Raw genomic sequence first — 22,241 nt, 5'->3', positions numbered from 1 at the left:
AAGCACACGGAGATGCTTGCCAATTAATCTGGGAGTGCGGCAGTAGAGGAAAAGTTTGAGTACTCCTGATCTCTGAAGAATGGTTGCAGCGATGACTTCACGTACCGTAGCCGAGGACAGCAATGACCAGCAGTATGCTGAGCCACACCATAAACGTGGCAGAGAAACGCATCAACACCACGAAGAGCAAACTGAGCACCAGCGCGATAGTCATACCACTGCAAAAGTAACAGGGACAAAAATCAATCAACAACAGCAACTTGCATTTATATAGCACCTTTAATGTAGTAAAACGTCCCAAGGTGCTTCCCAGGAGCGTTATCAGACAAAATTTGACACCGAGCCACATATGGAGATATTAGGACAGGTGTCCAAAAGATGGGTCAAACAGGTAGGTTTTAAGGAGCGAATTAAAGGAAGCAAGAGAGGTAGAGAGGCTTAGGCAGGGAATCCAGAGCTTAGGGTCCAAGCAGCTGAAGGCACAGCTGCCAATGGTGGAGCGATGAAAATCAGGGATGTGCAAGAAGCCAGAATTGGAGGAGCGCAGAGATTTCGGAGGGTTTTGGGGCTGGAGCAGGTTACAGAGATAGAGAGGAGCGAGGCCGAATGAGAATTTTAAAATTGAGGTGTTGCCAGAGCGGGAGATAATGTAGGTCTGTGAACACAGGGGTGATGCGAGTTTGTGGCTAGAGAATGGGGATTGTGGTGGGTACTGAAGACAGTGACCGGTCTTCCCAATAGTTAATTGGAGGAAATTTCTGCTCATCCAATACTGGATGTCGGACAAGCAGCGAGACAAATGAGAAGCAGTGGAGGGGTCGAGAAAGGTGGCTGTGTGGTAGAGCTGGGCGGCGTCAGCGTACATATGGAGCCCGATGTTGTGTTTTCAGGTGATGTCACCGAGAAGCAGTGTGTAGATGAGAAATAGGAGGGAGTCCTCCGGGGAGTCCAGAGGTAACGGAGCGGTTACAGTAGCAGCAAAACTTGGTCCCACCTTATAGGCAGGGGTGGGAATTAATTAAACACTTACATCAAAATCCAGTACCAAGACTTGGTGTAATCTTCAAATATCTTCATTGCCACCTCTCTGGCTTCGCGAACATAATTTGCTCCCCTGTGGAACAGAAAAAGGTAGTTCGTGCCTGCAGTTAAAACTCACACCACAAGTGGGAAGGAGGTAGAAGTGGGCTGTGCGGGCTTGGAGACCATTGTGGGGGCAGGGGGTGGGCGTGAAGATATCCAGAGGAGATGGTCAACAGGAGTGGGGCCTCTGTCTAGCCCAGGAACACCAAGGCCATTTGTAGCCTGCTATTCTGCTGAGATCTCTTACCTCACCACCGATGGAAGGGGAGGGCTCTCCAGGTCTGCTGGGTCAGGTACTACCTGGATAAACACAATGCCACTTGGTCTGACGGACTAAAGCCGGTTCCAACGGCTGGAACCTTAAACAAGGTCAACGTAGCCATTACTGTGTAACCCTTCGTCGGGTCTGTACATGAGGGGGGGCTGGGTAGCTCGGTGGGGTGGACAATAGCCTTTCATGTCTGGATCCAGGTTCAGATCCAACCTAGGCTGAAGACATGAAAATCTCCTCTCTCTCTGCGGGCTGTAAGCGTTTGGGGCAGTTTCAATCCTGTTATTAATGGGCACGGCCTTACAACTGCTGTTCATTTGGCAGTGTCAGTAAGGCAGGTCACAGGACGGTTGGTGGGTGAAATGGAAAAATATCACACTGAGGCAGTAGAGGCAGTCCTCTGAGGTTGTGACTGATGAACATTGTTGGGCAGTGTAGAGGGAGCTGTGCTCTGTATCTAACTCGTGCAGTAGAAGAACGAATGTTGCCAAACGCGGCAGCTAATCTGCACAAACAGGTGAATGACCAGGTGTTGGCTGAGACATGAATGTTGGCCCAGACACCGGGAGATCGCCCTGCTTTTCTTTGAATAGTGCCTTTGGATCTTTCCTGCCCACCTGAGCAGGCAGCCAAGGCCTCAGTTTAACGTTGAAAGGCGACACCTCTGGCAATTCCGCACTTCTTCAGTCTTGCACTGAATTTTCAGCCTAGATTATGTGCTGGAACCTTGGAGTAGGGTTTTTGAACCCACAACTTTCTGACTCAGAGGGGAGAGTGCTGCCACTGAGCTAAGCACTTGCCTCATCTGAAAGTACACAGGGAGCTTTCCTGTATCTGAACCGTGCTGTCCCTGACCTGGGAGTGCTCAATATTGGCACTGGTAAAGAGTACTCATGGTGGGAAAGTGTTCCCATCTCCAGCACCAACAGCCCCCGATGAACATAAAGCTCACACCACAAAGTGAAAAAAGAGTTACGAACTTGGCTCCCTCCATCAGCTGTGTAGCATTTACAGATTCTCCATCCGCGGCCTTGTAAGTAGTCTTGTTGCCGACAGTAATCACACCCTTTTTGGTTTTTAGGTCAGGGAAGCATCTCCGGGTAACTGTACAAAACAAGAGATTAAGGTAAGCCTTGGCACATTAGAAATCCCTCTGGACAAAGTCCCAAAAGCAGCAGCCAAGATTCCATTTCAATGACCAGTTGTCCTGGCTTATTTCAGTGAATATTGTTAAATCCCACACAGATTCCTGCTCCTCATCACTACCCAGCGAGCCCTGCTGTAAAGATGTTGGTGTGAATGCGGCGCTAGGTCAGGACTGGGCACAGCTGGGGTGCTCACTCCACACTCAGTCCATGAGTGGTATGGAGACGAGACTTCAAAGGGGAGGTCAGGGCGCTCATTAAACTGTATCCCAAGTCAATGCCTTTGGGAAATAAGGATCAAACCCGACTGGCAAAAGGAACGTGCAGGATTCGCACCATGCATTACTGAGTGTGTGTAATTCAGACTGATCGTGCTCTATTAGCACGTTGCCTCATTTCCTCCCTGTTGCTACTCTGGAGTTAAGTAACAATCAGACAGCTGGCTTGAGTTGGTGTCACACTTCCTGCAGCTTGTGAGAAACTTTACTGCAACAGGTGTTTGCAATGGATCTAGAACCCCCACACCCACCTCCTACCCTCCTCCCAGGAGCTGGGATTTCAAAGATATAATGGACGCCAAAGTCTCTTAAAAGTAAATGCCCACTGGTTCCACTTACTAACAGCTTGTGTGATGGGAAGCGTTACTTACATTGGCACTTCTATTATTCAAACTCCATATATCTGCCCTCCCAGTTACCCAACAATTTTGCCTTGCGCAAGATGTTGCCTCATTACCCAGCCCACTAACGCCAATCTCCTCTAGTCTGACAGGATTCAAACTCACAGCCCAATAAAGATGAGTTTCCCCTTGTTAATTATAGGGTGCTGCTGTTATTCCCTGTGCCGAGGGTATTGTTGTGCTGTATCTGTCAGAGTCGTATTTCAGGACTCTGATTAACTGGACATGTGCTGCTGGGTGTTAAACGCAAAGTGTACTTTGGCAGCACACTATTATCACAATAAACATGGAAGCAGACAGGAAAAGGACCAGTATGGTCCATCCGGCCAGATCTAAAGTTCAAAAAATCCCACTGCACTCTCCCTTATATCCCTCATTCCCACCCCACACCCTGTCCCTTATACCTTCAATCATGTCCTATACTCTATCCAATCACTTCTTTCATCTAAAAATGATCGCGCTCTCTTTTGCATCATCACCTGGACTACCTGTTTCATAAATTCATCCTCGCTGTGGTTCAGACTTTGTGGTTAGTGTTGTGTATGTAACCTGTTCCACCTTAAGAGAGCTTAAGCCTGTTCCACCTTAAGAGATGTACTACTTTCTCAGGCTGCTGTAGACGTAATACCGGGGGTGAACACACCGGTATATAAGCACTGTGCAGTAATCTTGTATTCAGTATAGTCCCTACCTCCAACCAGTAAAGACCTGTTTTTGATTGTTATTAATTAGTCTGTGTCTTAATTAACTAGATAACTCACAGATTTAACAGTTAGGTCAAACGGAAATTATAGAAAGCGGAACTGGGAGAGCTTTCCTAGCTGCTGACTCAAACCCAGAAACACTTACAAGGCTTGCTGGGAATTAAGAAGGCCGGACAGTCCCCATCCCGAAACACTTCAACAGGCGTCTGGAAGACAAAGGGTGAACACAGGATTAACAGACGGTAACATCGTTTATTATTATGCTTGTGTGATGAAAATAGTATTTTCGCCCCATTAGACATATATATTAACTTAAAATGGAGGTGCCCTCAAAATGGAGTTCAAGCACTTCTGTGGAGGCCTGCGATGGCTGGCTCAGATGAAGTTTATAGGTCAAAGTTCCAGTAAACTTTTGATCCCAAGAACAGCAACTCATCTTCCGATTAGGCGCTTTGCAGCCTTCCGGACTCAATATCGAGTTCAACAATTTCAGATCATAACCTCGGCCCCTATTACTTTTTTACTTATAATTTTTTCCACCCCTTTGTTTCGGGTCCTCCTTTCCCCCCCCCCCCCTCCCCTCCTTTCCTTTTGTTTCTCTCTCTCACCTGGCAGCTGTCTCTTACCTGCCAGTACACTTCACACCTAATCTCAGCTGCCTTTTGTCTCCACGGGCCTATTACCATCTCGTCTGGCTTCGAATACCTGTTATTGTCTCTTTTGTTCGATCGCAGCCCTGCCTTCGATCTATTTAATTTCCTTTCCAGTTTTGAAGGGTTTCGACCCGAAACGTCAACTCAAATTTCTCTCCACGGATGTTGCCTGACCTGCTGAGTTTTTCCAGCATTTTCTGTTGTTATTTTTAATCAAATCATAGGTTCTTTGAAGGCCATCGGGTATTTCAACCACACAGTCGGGCTCATACTTTCCAACTGTTCTCGGGTGTTGAAACCATCACAACGGGGTAAGTGTGAACATCAAAGAGACGTGACCATTCCCCCGACCATTAGTGCATGGTTTGCTGTGATGCCAGTTTGGTGAAGTTGCATCATAAAAGGGTTTGTTTTTATTTTCTAAATTTGCCGATGACACCAAACTTGGGGGTGTGGCAAACAGTGATGATGATATCAATCGACTGCAACAGGACATAGAAAGGCTAGCAGAATGGGCATACAAGGGGCATATGGAATTTAATACAGAGAAGTGTGAGGTGATGCATTTTGGCAGAAGGAACAGGGAGAGGCAATATACACTTAATGGCACAGTTTTAAAGAATGTGCAGGGACAGAGGGACCTGGGAGTTAATGTGCATAGGTCCCTGAAGGTGGCAGGATATATTGAGAGAGTGGTTAGCAAAGCATATGGGGTCTTGGGCTTCATAAATAGAGGTATTGAGTACAAAAGTAGAGAAGTTATGCAGAACCTTTATAAAGTGCTGGTTAGGCAACAACTGGAGTATTGCGTCCAGTTCTGGTCACCACACTTTAGGAAGGATGTGAAGGCCCTTTAGAGGGTGCAGAGGAGATTTACCAGAATGGTTCCGGGGATGGGGGAATCTTAGCTACAAGGTCAGGTTGGAGAAGCTGGATTTGTTTTCATTAGAGCAAAGGAGGTTGAGGGGTGATTTGATAGAAGTGTACAAGATTATGACGGGTTTGGATAGGCTAGACGGGGAAAGGCTGTTCCCACTAGTTGATGGTACAAGGACCAGGGGACACAGGTTTAAGGTTTTGGGCAAGAGATACAGGGGGGACGTGAGGAAAAACTTTTTTACGCAGCGAGTGGTGAGGACCTGGAACTCGCTGCCGATGGAAGTGGTGGAAGCGGAGACACTCGATGTTTTCAAGGGGAGACTGGTTAGGCACTTGAGGGAAATAAACTTGCAGGGCTACGGGGACAGAGTGGGGCAATGGGACTGACTGGATTGCTCCACAGAGAGCTGGCACGGACTCGATGGGCCGAATGGCCTCCTTCTCTGCCGTTATGACTCTATGGCATCAAAGGACACCCATTTAATCCAGGGCCTATGTCTTGGAGGCCAGTCACCTGTGATTCTACCTCATCTAACCTTCACATGGAGTGCAAACAGGAATCTTGGGAATGATCTTCTCCCGTGATCACCATTCTGAGATTCTTACTGAGAATTTACTGAAGAGAACTGCAAGCATTTCATACTTTAAAAAAATAGTTGTGCAAGCTGTTTGTGTATCATGCTGGGTCTTTTTGCTTCTGTACATTATGTCTTCTGTAAATAAATCTGACTCTGAAGTTTAGCCTGTATGTTTTGCTCCTGCAATCTTCCACTTTCAAAGGTGATGGGAGAATATGGTGGGCCTCCCTCAAACTCTCCACTAAATGGTTTACTACGATTTAGCGGTAATTTTTAAACCTGGGCACATTAATCTAAAAAGTGAGTTCAAAAAACATTTGGGTTGTGTCTGGAAAAAGTACATTGGAACAACCTGAAACCACATCCGAGCCCTTCTCACACAGCTGCCTTTGTCAGGGGGTTCACTGGCTCAGCGAGTAATGCGCTGCCCAGTGTGGTACTGATCCATACAGACCAGAAGGTGCCAGGTTACAGCCCCAGTCAGTGCCAAGTTAGCTGCAGTAGAAGGAAATCAGCCAGGGTTCCTGATCCCGAACGCTGTCCAGTGTGTGTTGATGTCGGGTGAGGACAGATGGGGCTCGGCTGCGATACTCCCGACGATTCAATACCTGCTGCCACTCGCTGTCTAGGGTCACACATGAAGAATGGCCCCTTGGGAAAGCCACCTAAGACAGCTTGTGCCTGGGAACTGTACCTCAGGGAGAGTCAGCACCTTCAGGAGAGATGGGGAACTGTACCCCAGGGAGAGTCAGCACCTTCAGGAGAGGAGGGGAACTGTACCCCAGGGAGAGTCAATACCTTCAGGAGAGATGGGGAACTGTACCCCAGGGAGAGTCAGCACCTTCAGGAGAGGAGGAACTGTACCCCAGGGAGAGTCAGCACCTTCAGGAGAGGAGGGGAACAATACCCCAGGGAGAGTCAGCACCTTCAGGAGAGATGGGGAACTGTACCCCAGGGAGAGTCAGCACCTTCAGGAGAGGAGGGGAACTGTACCCCAGGGAGAGTCAGTGTCTTCAGGAGAGATGGGGAACTGTACCCCAGGGAGAGTCAGCGCCTTCAGGAGAGGAGGGGAACTGTACCCCAGGGAGAGTCAGCACCTTCGGGAGAAGAGGGGAACTGTACCCCAGGGAGAGTCAGCACCTTCAGGAGAGGAGGGGAACTGTACCCCAGGGAGAGTGAGTGCTTTAAGGAGAGGAGGGGAAAAACTGGAAGAAGAAACAAGTGAAAACAACATTACTGCAACTCACCTTGGTGGTATCATTAAAGCCTGGTTTACAGAACTGGATGTAATTCTTCCATCTCTCTGGTTTCACCTTCAGCAACCCATATGTAGTTATGAAGCTGTCAAACTTTTCTGGGCATTTAGCCACACAGGTCTGCAAAAGCAAAATCGATGGGATCGGCAAAGGGCAGGGTGACTATCAAGGCTCTTTCAATAACTTTCTTAGGTTCATCAAAGTGAGGTGCATTAGTGTTTGGGAATGGATTTAGTATCAGCATCAAACACTCCCAGGGCAGGTACAGCCCGGGTCAGATACAGAGTAAAGCTCCCTCTACACTGTCCCATCAAACACTCCCAGGCAGGTACAGCCCGGGTCAGATACAGAGTAAAGCTCCCTCTACACTGTCCCATCAAACACTCCCAGGGCAGGTACAGCCCGGGTCAGATACAGAGTAAAGCTCCCTCTACACTGTCCCATCAAACACTCCCAGGCAGGTACAGCCCGGGGCAGATACAGAGTAAAGCTCCCTCTACACTGTCCCATCAAACACTCCCAGGGCAGGTACAGCCCGGGTCAGATACAGAGTAAAGCTCCCTCTACACTGTCCCATCAAACACTCCCAGGGCAGGTACAGCCCGGGTCAGATACAGAGTAAAGCTCCCTCTACACTGTCCCATCAAACACTCCCAGGGCAGGTACAGCCCGGGTTAGATACAGAGTAAAGCTCCCTCTACACTGTCCCATCAAACACTCCCAGGGCAGGTACAGCATGGGTTAGATACAGAGTAAAGCTCCCTCTACACTGTCCCATCAAACACTCCCAGGGCAGGTACAGCACGGGTCAGATACAGAGTAAAGCTCCCTCTACACTGTCCCATCAAACACTCCCAGGGCATGTACAACCAGGTCAGATACAGAGTAAAGCTCCCTCTACACTGTCCCATCAAACACTCCCAGGGCATGTACAACCAGGTCAGATACAGAGTAAAGCTCCTTTATTCCGCACCACACTTTGCTGGAGGTTCAACTACTGCACCAGTCGGACATTGGTCTATTTTCTGTGTCAGCCGTCCAGTAGCTTCTCCGAATGAGGTGTAGTTAGTGATAAATTAGAGTATGTCTATGCTCTCGACCTTGACCCATGCCAACTAAAAATTGGATTGATATTAATTTCATGTGCTTCAACACACACACACACACACCTGCCCCCCTGCACCCCCCCACCCCCCAGGAACACACCCGACACCCGGCCCGGGAACACACACCGACATTTCACTTGATCTTATTTTGCAACCTTTTCACGTTAGGAAAGTTTAATTCCTTTCTGTGCTCTCAGACTTTCTGCTAAAATAAACAGGAGGAATCGCACGCCCTTAATTGCGAGGCAGTGACATTTAAAATCATGAAAGTTTTGTCCATTTCCACTCAGAAAGGAGTAATTTTCTTACCTGTGGGGTTGGACACTGGAACTCCAGCAGTACCAGAGGGCTGGTACACTTGAGAATGTTGAAATAAAACAGAAACGGTTTGTGTCTGGAAAAGTCACAAAAAAGAAAGAGAAATGCCACTAACTGTTTTTAAACTGAGGTTGCAATCTCTTCATTTCTCCCCAGCCACACATCATGCAGCCAAGCTGTTAAACAGACACTGACTGTGAACCCTCTGTCGACGACAGCACGCGGGCAAACAACTGGGTCGACGACAGTACGCGGGCAAACAACTGGGTCGACGACAGCACACGGGCAAAGAACTAGGTCGACGACAGCAGGCCAGCAATGACCCGACTCCATCCCCTTCCCCCCCTCCTCACCGTGCTGAGGTACCAGCCATGTCTGTCAATTTCCTTACCCAAATACTGTTCTTTATCTGTCAGCCCAGCCAGTGATTGTCAGCAAGAAATTTGACTGCCAAAGGCCTCACAGTCAAAACCAGATCTTGACCTCACAAGTGTAGCAGAGGTCACCGGAAAGCAATCAGGAGGGGGGATTTCTGGCTGCTCTCTCTTGAACCCAGGGCCACTGAAGGGTCACTCTCGGATCTGACTGGCACACTGAGCAGAGAGTGGGGGTTGAATCTGGGTCCTTCTGGTTTTAAATGGCTTACTGTCACACCAGGCAGTGCCTTAACCTAGTACGCCAGCGGTGAACTGAATCCCGGGCCGGGCCACTGTATTAAGGTGACTGAAGACATTTTTATTACATTGGTTTTGGGGATTTTGATCACCATTTTGGGGGCTTTATTGTGCAATTCCACCCACTTTATGTCTTTCGGTTAGGTCACTGGTTCGGTATCCGGTGAAAGGAAGAGTACTCACTCATTCCGGCTTCCAACTTGACCACAGAACTCTCCGCGGCTGTCGGTCGGATAGATCACTTTCCGAGGGTCTCCGTGTGTCCATGCTAAAAATAGACCGTCACACACTGATCATCAGCACAGCAAAACAGTCAATGCATCAACTTTACCTTCATTATTTAAAAGAAAAATACAACAAACTGCCCCCAAGAGAAGCAGCACGGTAAGCAGGCAAGTGCCTCAGGGCCCAGCCAAAACCCTCCCCCATCCTTAGCTCCAACCAAACTACCTCCACCCTCAACCATATCCTATACTGAGTGCACAAGGCAGCAAGCACTCCAGCAGTACCCAGCGTGGATTCTATGCTGACCTCTTCTATCGTGGATATGTGCAACATCCTTTAAAAAAATACACTAAATAGCTGTTCCTCTGCTGTGTACATTCCCCTTCCCCTCAAGAACACTGGTCAGTAGTTTACAAACATTGCTTTAAACTGGGGTGATGGATAAATGCACCATTATGAAAGGGCTTGTAAAAGTAAACAGTTCTGGTAATTTGGAATATTAGAGGCATAAAGGGGGCGATTACAAGATATGTGTTTATGCAAAGGGCTATTAGAATATAGTAGCTACGGAAGCCGGGTCAGTCGTGATGTTTAACAAACACACCTGAAGAAAAATACCACAGATTACAGGGAATGAGCAGAGAATTGGGGTTAGAATGTAAGGATAAACCCAGCAACTACAGGCCAGTCAGTTTGACCTCAGTAGTGAGGAAGCTTTTGGAAACGATAATCAGGGTCAAAGTTAACAGTCACTTGGCCAAGTGTGGATTCATTGAGGAAAGCCAGCACGGATTTGTTAAAGGCAAATCGTGTTTAACTAACTTGATCGAGTTTTTTGATGAGGTAACAGAGAGGGTTGATGAGGGCAATGCGGTTGATGTGGTGTACATGGATTCCAAAGGCATTTGATAAAGTGCCACATAATAGGCTTGCCAGCAAAGTTGAAGCCCATGGAATAAAAGGGACAGTGGCAGCATGGATACGAAATTGGCTAAGTGACAGGAAACAGAGAGTAGTGGTGAACGGTTGTTTTTCGGACTGGAGGAAGGTATACAGTGGAGTTCCCCAGGGGTCAGTACCAGGACCACTGCTTTTCTTGATATGGAATAATGACTTGGACGTGGGTGTACAGGGCACAATTTCAAAATGTGCAGATGACACAAAACTTGGAGGCACAGTGAACAGTGAGGAGGAGAGGAATAGACTTCAGGAAGACATAGACAGGCTGGTGAAATGGGCGGACACGTGGCAGATGAAATTTAACGCAGAAAAGTGCATAGTGATCCATTTTAGTAGGAAGAACGAGGAGAGGCAATATAAACTAAAGGGTACAATCCTAAAGGGGGTGCATGAACAGAGAGACCTCGGGGTATATGTGCACAAATCGTTGAAGGTGGCAGGGCAGGTTGAGAAAGTGGTTAAAAAACCATACGTGATCCTGGGCTTCATAAATAGAGGTATAGAGTACAAAAGCAAGGAAATTATGATGAACCTTTATAAAACACTGGTTTGGCCTCAACTGGAGTATTGTGTCAATTCTGGGCACCGCACTTTAGGAAGGATGTGATGTCCTTAGAGAGGGTGCAGAAAAGATTTACGAGAATGATTCCAGGGATGAGGAACTTCAGTTATGTGGATAGACTGGAGAAACTGGGGTTGTTCTCCTTAGAACAGAAAAAGGTTGAGAGGAGATTTGATAGAAGTGTTCAAAATCATGAGGGATCTAGACAGAGTAGATAGAGAGAAACTGTTCCCATTGGCAGAAGGGTCAAGAACCAGAGGACACAGATTCAAGGTGATTGGCAGAAGAACCAAAGGTGACATGAGGAAAAACTTTTTTACACAGCGAATGGTTAGGATTTGGAATGCACTGCCTGAAAGGGTGGAGGAGGCAGATTCAATCATGGCTTTCAAAAGGGAGTTGGAGAAGTACAAGTACCTGAGGGGAACATTTTTGCAGGGCTCCGGGGAAAGGGCGGGGGTGTGGCATTAGCTGAAGTGCTCTTGCAGAGAGCCGGCATGGGCTCGACGGGCCGAATGGCCTCTTTCTGTGTTGGAACCATTCTATGATTCTATGAATGGGTGGTCCCTGCTTCTGGCACTACAGGTACAGTGGGCTCCTCCTGCACCAAAATTCTACGCTTCTATCAACTGTGTTCCTACCGAGTATGTGTAGGAATGTCACTCCCTGCATGGTTGGTCAGACAGCAGGTAAAGGCTCAGACAAGAAAATTCAGCCCCTCTCAAGCAACAGCAGTTGGATGAAAGCCACTCAGCAGCCAGCCATTCCTTCATCGTCGCTGAGTCAAAATCCTGGAACTCCCTCCCTAACAGCACTGTGGGAGCACCTTCACCACACGGACTGCGGCGGTTCACCACCACCTTCTCAAGGGTAACTCGGGATGGGCAATAAATGTCGGCTTTGCCAGCGATGGCCACATCCTGAGAATGGCTCTAACCTGGAATCGCTTCACACAGGGAGGGCTGGACTGTCGCAGCATTATTGGACAGTGTTCAGGTCACAAGACATGGTCAGTACATCAGGCAGGCATGGCCTGCAGCTTGAGTCATTGTATTTCTTACCCGATGGGCAGAACCTGTCATGTGGATTAATATATACAGCACAACACAACAGGCAGTTAATGGCAGATTGTTTCTAAGTGAATAGGCACTGCCCACTGCATCACTCACTCTATCATCTTTCAATTAACAATGTGTGATTCCCATTTACTCCTCCTCTAGACCCATCTTTTGTTTCTTTACTTGTCCCATTACCATCTCCTTTTGTCATTTAATCCCTCCCAATGCTTAGTGGTTCAGGCTGATCGCACAAGGGTCTGACAATTGACCTCAGTGCCCCGGGAAGGGAGGGGAAGAATGAAAGTCAGATCCTGCCAACTGACCTCCTCCCCCAGTGAAAAGTGACCTAGATCGCAGGTAGAGTTAGACCCAGCTTCAATGCCCCTCCACAATCAAATCATCTGTCAACATTCACCGTCGGGGCTCCTGAAGAATGAAGAAACATTTTGGCAAGGTCCCAGAGAGCTGCCTGTGCCCATGGAACTGGATCCAAACACAACCTTCCCTTTTACTCTTTCCTCCCCTCCCCCTTTTTCCTGCCCCTGCACTTGCTTAAAACCTGTTACAACTCTAGCTTTTTGCAGCTCTGATGAAAGGACATTGACCTGAAACGTTAACTCTGTTTCTCTCTCCACAGATGCTGCCGGACCGGCTGAGCATTTTCTGTTTTGATTTGTGACTTGCTCTCCTGTGGGCGTCAGTTATTGTTAATTGACTGGCCATTAAATAACACTTTTCCACAGAAGAGCAATGCTGATTGGTCTTTGACCTTTCAACATATGAAGCATATATGAGCCCGCAGTCAGGATCTGGATATCTTGGGGACAGCCACTGTCCTTTGAAGCTGCGAGCTGGGTTCGATTGCAGCCCAGACGAAGGGATGAAAATCTGCTCTCTGTCCGCTCTGAAAGCCTATGGGACATGAGTTCAGTCACTCCTCCATCGAACCAACAAGAGTCGGCAGCTTCAGGGCAGGACGGGAGACAATTTATACAGTCAACAATGTGAATAAAATAGGCAAATATAGCCATTAGTGAGAGTGCAGACACAGGAAGCCGAGCTGTTTATACAGGTAGTCAGATCGTAAAGCACAGTGATTATTTTTAGAGCAGGTGCTACAGCAACTCTTAAAAGAAATAAAACTGACACAAATATATTTTAAACTCTCACCCTTTCCACCATTTCCTGTTGCGCGGTACTTGAGTAAATGCACCTTTATCAGATTTCACTTACTTCCCCACCAACTTTCTACTCTCCTCTTTATAATGGGCCAGCCAGGTGTCTAATGTGCAGAAACTCACCACCCACGTTTAAGAGTCTCTGAATTAAACTACTGACAACTGCACACAGGCAGAGTTCTGTTTGCTCGATACCACCACCATCCCTTTCTCAAGGACAACTCGGGATGGCAATGATTGCTGGCTTTGCCAGCGATGCCCATATGCCGAGAATGAAAACTAATACGGAGCCCTCTCTCTTCCCATAGGGACACACTCCTCCTTGCCCAAGCCCAGAGAGCTTATGTGCAGGCTAATAACGCACTTCGCTCTCTCGTGTTAAAAAAATAAATTCTAATTTGCAAAATTTTGAGTCAGGTCAGATCCAAACAAGTTATAAATGTCTAAGCTCCCCAATTGCTCAATGAGTAAATGCCTCGCCCGGGGCGGTTACAGACCAGTAAGCTCCCAATGCTTAGTGGTTCAGGCTGATCGCACAAGGGTCTGATAATTGACCTCAGTGCCCCGGGAAGGGAGGGGAAGAATGAAAATCAGATCCTGCCAACTGACCCCCTCCCCCAGTGAAAAGTGACCTAGATCGCAGGTAGAGTTAGACCCAGCTTCAATGCCCCTCCACAATCAAATCATCTGTCAACATTCACCGTCGGGGCTCCTGAAGAATGAAGAAACATTTTGGCAAGGTCCCAGAGAGCTGCCTGTGCCCATGGAACTGGATCCAAACACAACTGGGGGGTGGGGGGCAGTGAAGGGAAGGATGGGGAAAGGGCCCATTACCACATTACAGAGACTCCATCCTCTGTTTCACCGTGGGTAGAGAGGTAAAGAATGAGTCAATACATAACGGTGCTGCACACCGATTCAACAGCAACACTTGGAATAAGTCACTTTCTGGTCTGTGACACCTATACCACCCACCAGCCAGTGTTTACTCACCCACTAAGCCCACAATGAAGTATCCTATGATGGCCACAAAGAAGATCAGGCAGCAGATGATATCAGTGCAGCTCCTGCAGGGACAGGGAGTGACACAGAACAAGTTAGTAACAAACCAGGACACTGCATGGATACTGCAGCTTTGCCTCACGTCATTGACCTCAATACTATTCTCCTTGCTTGCAAACTGATGCCACGTTTTAAGAGAAAACAAGCCTGAGGTTTCACACAGCTCCAGCCAGTCTCCACACTTTCTCCCGGATGGGTACAGCTGCTACCTTTTTGCCGGTCCTAAATGGGACTGGGGTCAGAGCAAGACTGAGATCAGGGCTTGAGCTCGTATGATTTGCTAATGATGAAACTCACTGAGTGGACCTCCAGGTGCTCAGTGTAAGAGAGCTGAAGGCCCCGGGTTTGAGCCTGGTCTGTGCTGGGTTAGCTGACCTCAGCACCCATGGGAGCTCAGGACAAAAATCTGTAAAGGTTCCTGGCTCCTCATCAGTGTGCTTGGGTGCAATGCCCCAAATATCCTGTCACCATTCACTGTCAAATCTCACACACAAAGAATAGACATTTGACCAGGTACTGCAGGGAGACTGGTGCCTCGAACTGTATCCAGCGAGTCAGAGCCAGCAGAGGACGAGGGGGCAACAGAGAGAATACTGGGGGAGGAAATGGATGAAAAGGGTGGCAAAGCTCCAACACCAGCAGCTGCATCTGTTCCTAATGATGAGCTGGAGCCAAAAATAACAAAATACTCACAGACCCTATTTACACAGTCAGTTTACTGACCAGATCAAATCTACTGTTGAGAAATAGAATAAACCAGTTGATTATCTGGTTACTTTAGAAGATTGTTTGAGAAATCCCAGTATTAACAAAATCCCCAAATCAACAAATCTGGTAATTTCCTGAAGTCAATACGCATGAAATCATTAAAGGCACTTTAATGACTGTAGTTTGAAGACACACCACCATCCGTCTCCCAAAATAGAGGTTAAACCACCAGACCTATACCAACTAGAACTGTACTCCAGTGTTATACAGTGACAGACCTGTACCCACCAGTACTGTACCCCAGTGTTATACAGTGACAGACCTGTACCCACCAGTACTGTACCCCAGTGTTATACAGTGACAGACCTGCACCCACCAGTACTGTACCCCAGTGTTATACAGTGACAGACCTGTACCCACCAGTACTGTACCCCAGTGTTATACAGTGACAGACCTGTCCCCACCAGTATTGTACCCCAGTGTTAATGACAGTCCTGTCCCCACCAGTACTGTACCCCAGTGTTATACAGCGACAGACCTGTACCCACCAGTACTGTACCCCAGTGTTATACAGTGACAGACCTGCACCCACCAGTACTGTACCCCAGTGTTATACAGTGACAGACCTGTCCCCACCAGTACTGTACCTCAGTGTTAGTGACAGACCTGTACCCACCAGTACTATACCCCAGAGTTATACAGTGACAGACCTGTCCCCACCAGTACTATACCCCAGAGTTATACAGTGACAGACCTATACCAACTAGAACTGTACCCCAGTGTTATACAGCGACAGACCTGTCCCCACCAGTACTGTACTCCAGTGTTATACAGTGACAGACCTGTACCCACCAGTACTGCATCCCAGTGTTATACAGAGTGACAGACCTGTACCCACCAGTACTGTACCAATGTTATACAGGGACAGACCTGTCCCCACCAGTACTGTACCCCAGTGTTATACAGTGACAGACCTGTCCCCACCAGTACTGTACCCCAGTGTTATACAGCGACAGACCTGTACCCACCAGTACTGTACCCCAGTGTTATACAGTGACAGACCTGTCCCCACCAGTACTGTACCTCAGTGTTAGTGACAGACCTGTACCCACCAGTACTATACCCCAGAGTTATACAGTGACAGACCTGTCCCCACCAGTACTATACCCCAGAGTTATACAGTGACAGACCTATACCAACTAGAACTGTACCCCAGTGTTATACAGTGACAGACCTGTCCCCACCAGTACTGTACTCCAGTGTTATACAGTGACAGACCTGTACCCACCAGTACTGCACCCCAGTGTTATACAGTGACAGACCTATACCCACTAGAACTGTACCCCAGTGTTATACAGCGACAGACCTGTCCCCACCAGTACTGTACCCCAGTGTTATACAGTGACAGACCTATACCCACTAGAACTGTACCCCAGTGTTATACAGCGACAGACCTGTACCCACCAGTACTGTACCCCAGTGTTATACAGTGACAGACCTGTACCCACCAGTACTGCACCCCAGTGTTATACAGCTCAAAATACTCTCTCTAGACACAACCCAAGTTTGGAAGTGCAAAATCTGTAACTTTTACTCTAGTTCAAGGGAATACAGTGTGAGCGTTGCACACAATCATATAATCGACTGCAGAATAACTGAAGCCCATATTTCCTCCTACCTGTTTGCAATCGGCCCTTTGAATGATGGATCAAATTTCTTTGGTTCACCTAAAACACAGAAAAGGAAAGTACATTAAAATTCATACAAAAACTCAGATTTATGCAAGCTATATGCAAAATTATATCTCACAAGTAATTGACACAGGACCATAAGCAACTTTACACAAGACCTTTTAAACTTTGTACTGCCGCATGTTGTTACAGAATACAGCTAGACTCACATAATTGAAATATAACTGGCACCCTCCTGTTGACATACAATTTCACTACAGATGTTTGGTGGTTAGGTAAATAGGGTCCTTGCCAATGGTTGCGACAGATTTCTTAAGAGTCTCTTTACAAAGCAATGCCATAAAGTAATGCCACGGAGGTTTTGACACATGTCTAGTTGTAAGTAAGAAGCCCTGAGGTGGCCATTGCACTGAGGCATGAAGGTTTCATGAGCTGTACTGTGAAAACTGGGGTTCACACACTGACTTAAGAAATCTGACAAAAGGATTGAAATTCTTCGGTAAGCTGTTTTTCAGTGCACTAGCTAACATGATTGCTTCAAATTGTGCTCTGTCATTGTAACAAAGTCATTAAATCGTTTAAATTAAAGGGGTTACCAACTTGGTTATAAAAAGTGTCGAGAGGACAATGAAGCAAAGTACACCTCACTGCTTTAAGAAACTCGCACTTCATGGCACCGTTTAAAGTGGCCGCCTCTCTCCCTGTCTCGGTTTCTACAGGAGCTGCACCACCATTCTGCCCAACATGCCTGTCACCCATTCATCAAGAAGACAAAGAAATGTATGTTACCTTTTCTTCAGGGTTGTATATGTTCAATACAGCTTGATGTGCGATCGTACTGCATAGAACATAATGCACAGGATTCGCAGGGTGGTAACAGCAGAGAGTTTGATTACGGGGAACAGCAGTATGCAGCTGCTCCTGGTGGCTCAGTGGGTAATGATACCGTCTGGTGAGGGACTGAGCCACGCACAGAAGGAACAGTCTGTGTCGCGCACAGAAGGAACAGTCTGTGTGAGTTAGATGATCCCAGGCCAGCAGGGGTAGTGGAGGGAAGAAAAAACATCCAGGGTTCCTGTTCCCGATCGAGTGTCTTCTGCTGGACAGCAAGTGTGTGTGAATGACAGATGTGCACAGGATTGGGCTTGGCCGTAACACCTTCCACAATTGAATATTGTGCTGATATTCATAGACTAGGTTCACGTGAACAATGGCCACTTGAGCGATGTAGTGGGAGGGTGCAGTGCCAATGGGAGCAAAAGTCAGCATCTTCAGAGAAAACAGGGGCAATAGCCAGCAGCTGACAGCAGGTTCTTGGTTAGAATACTGTACTAGTACTCACCAGCCCCAAAGGGCACTGGCTCCATAGGGCACTGACCCTCACTGGCTCCATAGGGCACTGACCCTCACTGGCTCCATAGGGCACTGACCCTCACTGGCTCCATAGGGCACTGACCCTCACTGGCTCCATAGGGCACTGGCCCTCTCTGGCTCCATAGGGCACTGGCCCTCTCTGGCTCCCTAGGGCACTGGCCCTCACCGGCTCCATAGGGCACTGGCCCTCACTGGCTCCATAGGGCACTGGCCCTCACTGGCTCCATAGGGCACTGACCCTCTCTGGCTCCATAGGGCACTGGCCCTCTCTGGCTCCATAGGGCACTGGCCCTCACTGGCTCCATAGGGCACTGGCCCTCACTGGCTCCATAGGGCACTGGCCCTCTCTGGCTCCATAGGGCACTGGCCCTCTCTGGCTCCATAGGGCACTGGCCCTCTCTGGCTCCATAGGGCACTGGCTCCACAGGGCACTGGCCCTCACTGGCTCCACAGGGCACTGACCCTCACTGGCTCCACAGGGCACTGACCCTCACTGGCTCCATAGGGCACTGACTCTCACTGGCTCCATAGGGCACTGACCCTCACTGGCTCCATCGGACACTGGCTCCATAGGGCACTGGCCCTCACTGGCTCCATAGGGCACTGGCCCTCACTGGCTCCATAGGGCACTGGCCCTCTCTGGCTCCATAGGGCACTGGCCCTCACTGGCTCCATAGGGCACTGGCCCTCACCGGCTCCATAGGGCACTGGCCCTCACTGGTTCCATAGGGCACTGGCCCTCACCGGCTCCATAGGGCACTGGCCCTCACTGGCTCCATAGGGCACTGGCCCTCACTGGCTCCATAGGGCACTGGCCCTCACCGGCTCCATAGGGCACTAGCCCTCACTGGCTCCATAGGGCACTGGCCCTCTCTGGCTCCATAGGGCACTGGCCCTCTCTGGCTCCATAGGGCACTGGCCCTCACTGGCTCCATAGGGCACTGGCCCTCACTGGCTCCATAGGGCACTGGCCCTCACCGGCTCCATAGGGCACTAGCCCTCACTGGCTCCATAGGGCACTGGCCCTCTCTGGCTCCATAGGGCACTGGCCCTCACTGGCTCCATAGGGCACTGGCCCTCTCTGGCTCCATAGGGCACTGGCCCTCACCGGCTCCATAGGGCACTGGCCCTCTCTGGCTCCATAGGGCACTGGCTCCACAGGGCACTGGCCCTCACTGGCTGCACAGGGCACTGGCCCTCACTGGCTCCATAGGGCACTGGCCCTCACCGGCTCCACAGGGCACTGGCAACAGCCCCATCTCGCTCAGAGCTTCTCGCTCTGCACTCCACCCTGAGTAATTACACATTCTTCTTTCTTTTTGCTTCTATAAAGCTTTGGAAAGTGTGATCACTTCCCTGTGTTAAAAAAATCTCCAACACACCCTCGAGAGTAATGAATCAGCTGGAAAAAATCTACACGGCTGCACAATAACCAAAACCAGAGAACTAAAGTCAAATCCAGCAAGTTTCACTCAAACAACTGGCAGCCAATTAATAAATATTCCAGATGAACCATATTTAGTGAGTTCACATAAAAGGAATCGACATTTTTTGTAGTGAGCATCGCTCCAGTGTTCCAGAGATCGAGGGGCAGCCTTTCATTCTACTGGTGTAGCAGAGAAAAGATTATTCAGAGCTCAAGTGCCTCAAATGTATGTAAAACCAACAAGGGTGACCAGCCAATCCGCTCCCAGTGCTGGACCAGCCAATCCGCTCCCAGTCCTGGACCAGCCAATCCGCTCCCAGTGCTGGACCAGCCAATCCGCTCCCAGTGCTGGACCAGCCAATCCGCTCCCAGTGCTGGACCAGCCAATCCGCTCCCAGTGCTGGACCAGCCAATCCGCTCCCAGTGCTGGACCAGCCAATCCGCTCCCAGTGCTGGACCAGCCAATCCGCTCCCAGTGCTGGACCAGCACCGTTCACCAATTGGGAGGTGGTTTGCGAGAACAATGCAATATGTCCTGTCTCCAACTCCGCCCTGAATTCTCAGCTCCCTCTCTGGAAACCTCAATTCCACTGGGTACATGCACCCCCCCACCCTCCCAAATTAGCAAGGCTGACCAGGGGCTAGGAACTGCATTGGTCGCTGTATCATGTGACTACCAGAACAGTAGAAAGCGAACTAGATGGACCGTGGTCTTTTCCCATCTAGCAATTCCCATGTTCCTGTCGGGCACCCTCCTGTTACCTGCAATTGCAATGCTGTTACACATTGTGCCCCCTTCCCTTGTGTGAAAATGGGGGGACTGAACGTGTGCGCTCCCTCCCTCTCTGTGCACATCACTGGTCACAAACAGGAAGTGATAAACAGCAACACACCGCTCCTCAGGGCCAGCTCAACAATTACATGGCAACACCGACTTTATTTTTAGCGATCAGTTCCTTAACAATTCTGAATTTTCATTCCATTATTATTGTTTGCTACATAACACCACAAGTTCAATACCCTCTTTATTGATAATCCAATGTCTTTTTTTTATTAAATGGAAATATCTTACAGAAACTTGCATTTCTACAGCGCCTTTCACGATCTCAGGACCTCCAAAGGCACATCACAGCCAATGATTTACTTTTGAAGTGTAGTCACTGTTGTTATGTTGGAAACGCAGCAAGCAATATGCACACAAGATCCCACAAACAATGAAATAAATAACCACATAATCTGCTTTAGTGATGTTGATTGAGTGATAAATGTTGGGCAGGACACCGGGGAGAACTCCCCTGCTCTTCTATGAAATAGTGGCCGTGGGATCTTTTGCGTCCACCCGAGAGGGCAGACGGGGCCTCGGTTTAACATTTCATCTCAAAGACGGCACCTCTGACAGTGCAGCACTCCCTCAGTACTGCCCCTCCGACAGTGCGGCGCTCCCTCAGTACTGCCCCTCCGACAGTGCGGCACTCCCTCAGTACTGCCCCTCCGACAGTACGACGCTCCCTCAGTACTGCCCCTCCGACAGTGCGGCACTCCCTCAGTACTGACCCTCCGACAGTGCGGCGCTCCCTCAGTACTGCCCCTCCGACAGTGCGGCACTCCCTCAGTACTGCCCCTCCGACAGTGCGGCACTCCCTCAGTACTGCCCCTCCGACAGTGCGGCGCTCCTTCAGTACTGCCTACTCCGACAGTGTGGCACTCCCTCAGTACTGACCCTCCGACAGTGCGGCGCTCCCTCAGTACTGCCCCTCCGACAGTGCGGTGCTCCCTCAGTACTGCCCCTCCGACAGTGCGGCGCTCCCTCAGTACTGCACCCTCCGACAGTGCAGCGCTCCCTCAGTACTGCCCCTCCGACAGTGCGGCGCTCCCTCAGTACTGCCCCTCTGACAGTGCGGCACTCCCTCAGTACTGCCCCTCCGACAGTGCGGCACTCCCTCAGTACTGCCCCTCCGACAGTGCGCCGCTCCCTCAGTACTGCGCTCCCTCAGTACTGCCCCTCCGACAGTGCGGCGCTCCCTCAGTACTGCCCCTCCAACAGTGCGGCGCTCCCTCAGTACTGCCCCTCCGACAGTGCAGCGCTCCCTCAGTACTGCCCCTCCGACAGTGCGGCGCTCCCTCAGTACTGCCCCTCCGACACTCCCTCAGTACTGCCCCTCCGACAGTACGGCGCTCCCTCAGTACTGCCCCTCCGACAGTGCGGCACTCCCTCAGTACTGCCCCTCCGACAGTGCGGCACTCCCTCAGTACTGCCCCTCCGACAGTGCGGCACTCCCTCAGTGCTGGCACTGGAGTGTCAGTCTCGATCATGTGGTCAAATCCCTGGAGTGGGACTTGAACCCACAAACATCTAACTCAGAGGCGAGAGTGCTGCCCACTGAGCCAAGGCTAAAAGAGGAAACCAGGAAGCAATTCTTTCAACTAGTACGATAGCAAAATACTGCAGATGTTGGAAATCCGAAATAACAACAGAAAATGCTGGAAAAACTCAGCAAGTCAGGCAACATCCGTGAAGTTTTGAAGAAGGGTCAAACCCGAAACGTCAACTCGAATTTCTCTCCACGGATGTTGCCTGACTTGCTGAGTTTTTCCAGCATTTTCTGTTGTTATTTAGCAATTCTTTCAAGTCGGGACTCAGTATGGATGCA

General features: G+C 49.3%; 1 protein-coding gene across 1 annotated transcript in view; it reads right to left on the bottom strand.

Annotated features, from left to right (window-relative positions):
- Positions 1-22,241, bottom strand: part of slc44a2 (solute carrier family 44 member 2 (CTL2 blood group)) — a 116,206-nt gene that overhangs the window by 53,017 nt on the left and 40,948 nt on the right. The window contains 9 exon segments of the mRNA XM_085971950.1: positions 106-218; positions 1,031-1,114; positions 2,335-2,458; positions 4,028-4,088; positions 7,240-7,368; positions 8,664-8,748; positions 9,530-9,614; positions 14,323-14,396; positions 16,778-16,826. Of these exon segments, the coding sequence (XP_085828076.1) occupies positions 106-218; positions 1,031-1,114; positions 2,335-2,458; positions 4,028-4,088; positions 7,240-7,368; positions 8,664-8,748; positions 9,530-9,614; positions 14,323-14,396; positions 16,778-16,826 (804 nt within the window).

This window comes from Somniosus microcephalus, chromosome 31 (assembly GCF_052327205.1).
Source record: "Somniosus microcephalus isolate GS21.2 chromosome 31, FLI_Smic_1.0, whole genome shotgun sequence".
NCBI classification, from domain to species: Eukaryota; Metazoa; Chordata; class Chondrichthyes; order Squaliformes; family Somniosidae; genus Somniosus; species Somniosus microcephalus.
This window is presented reverse-complemented; position numbering and strand designations above follow the sequence as displayed.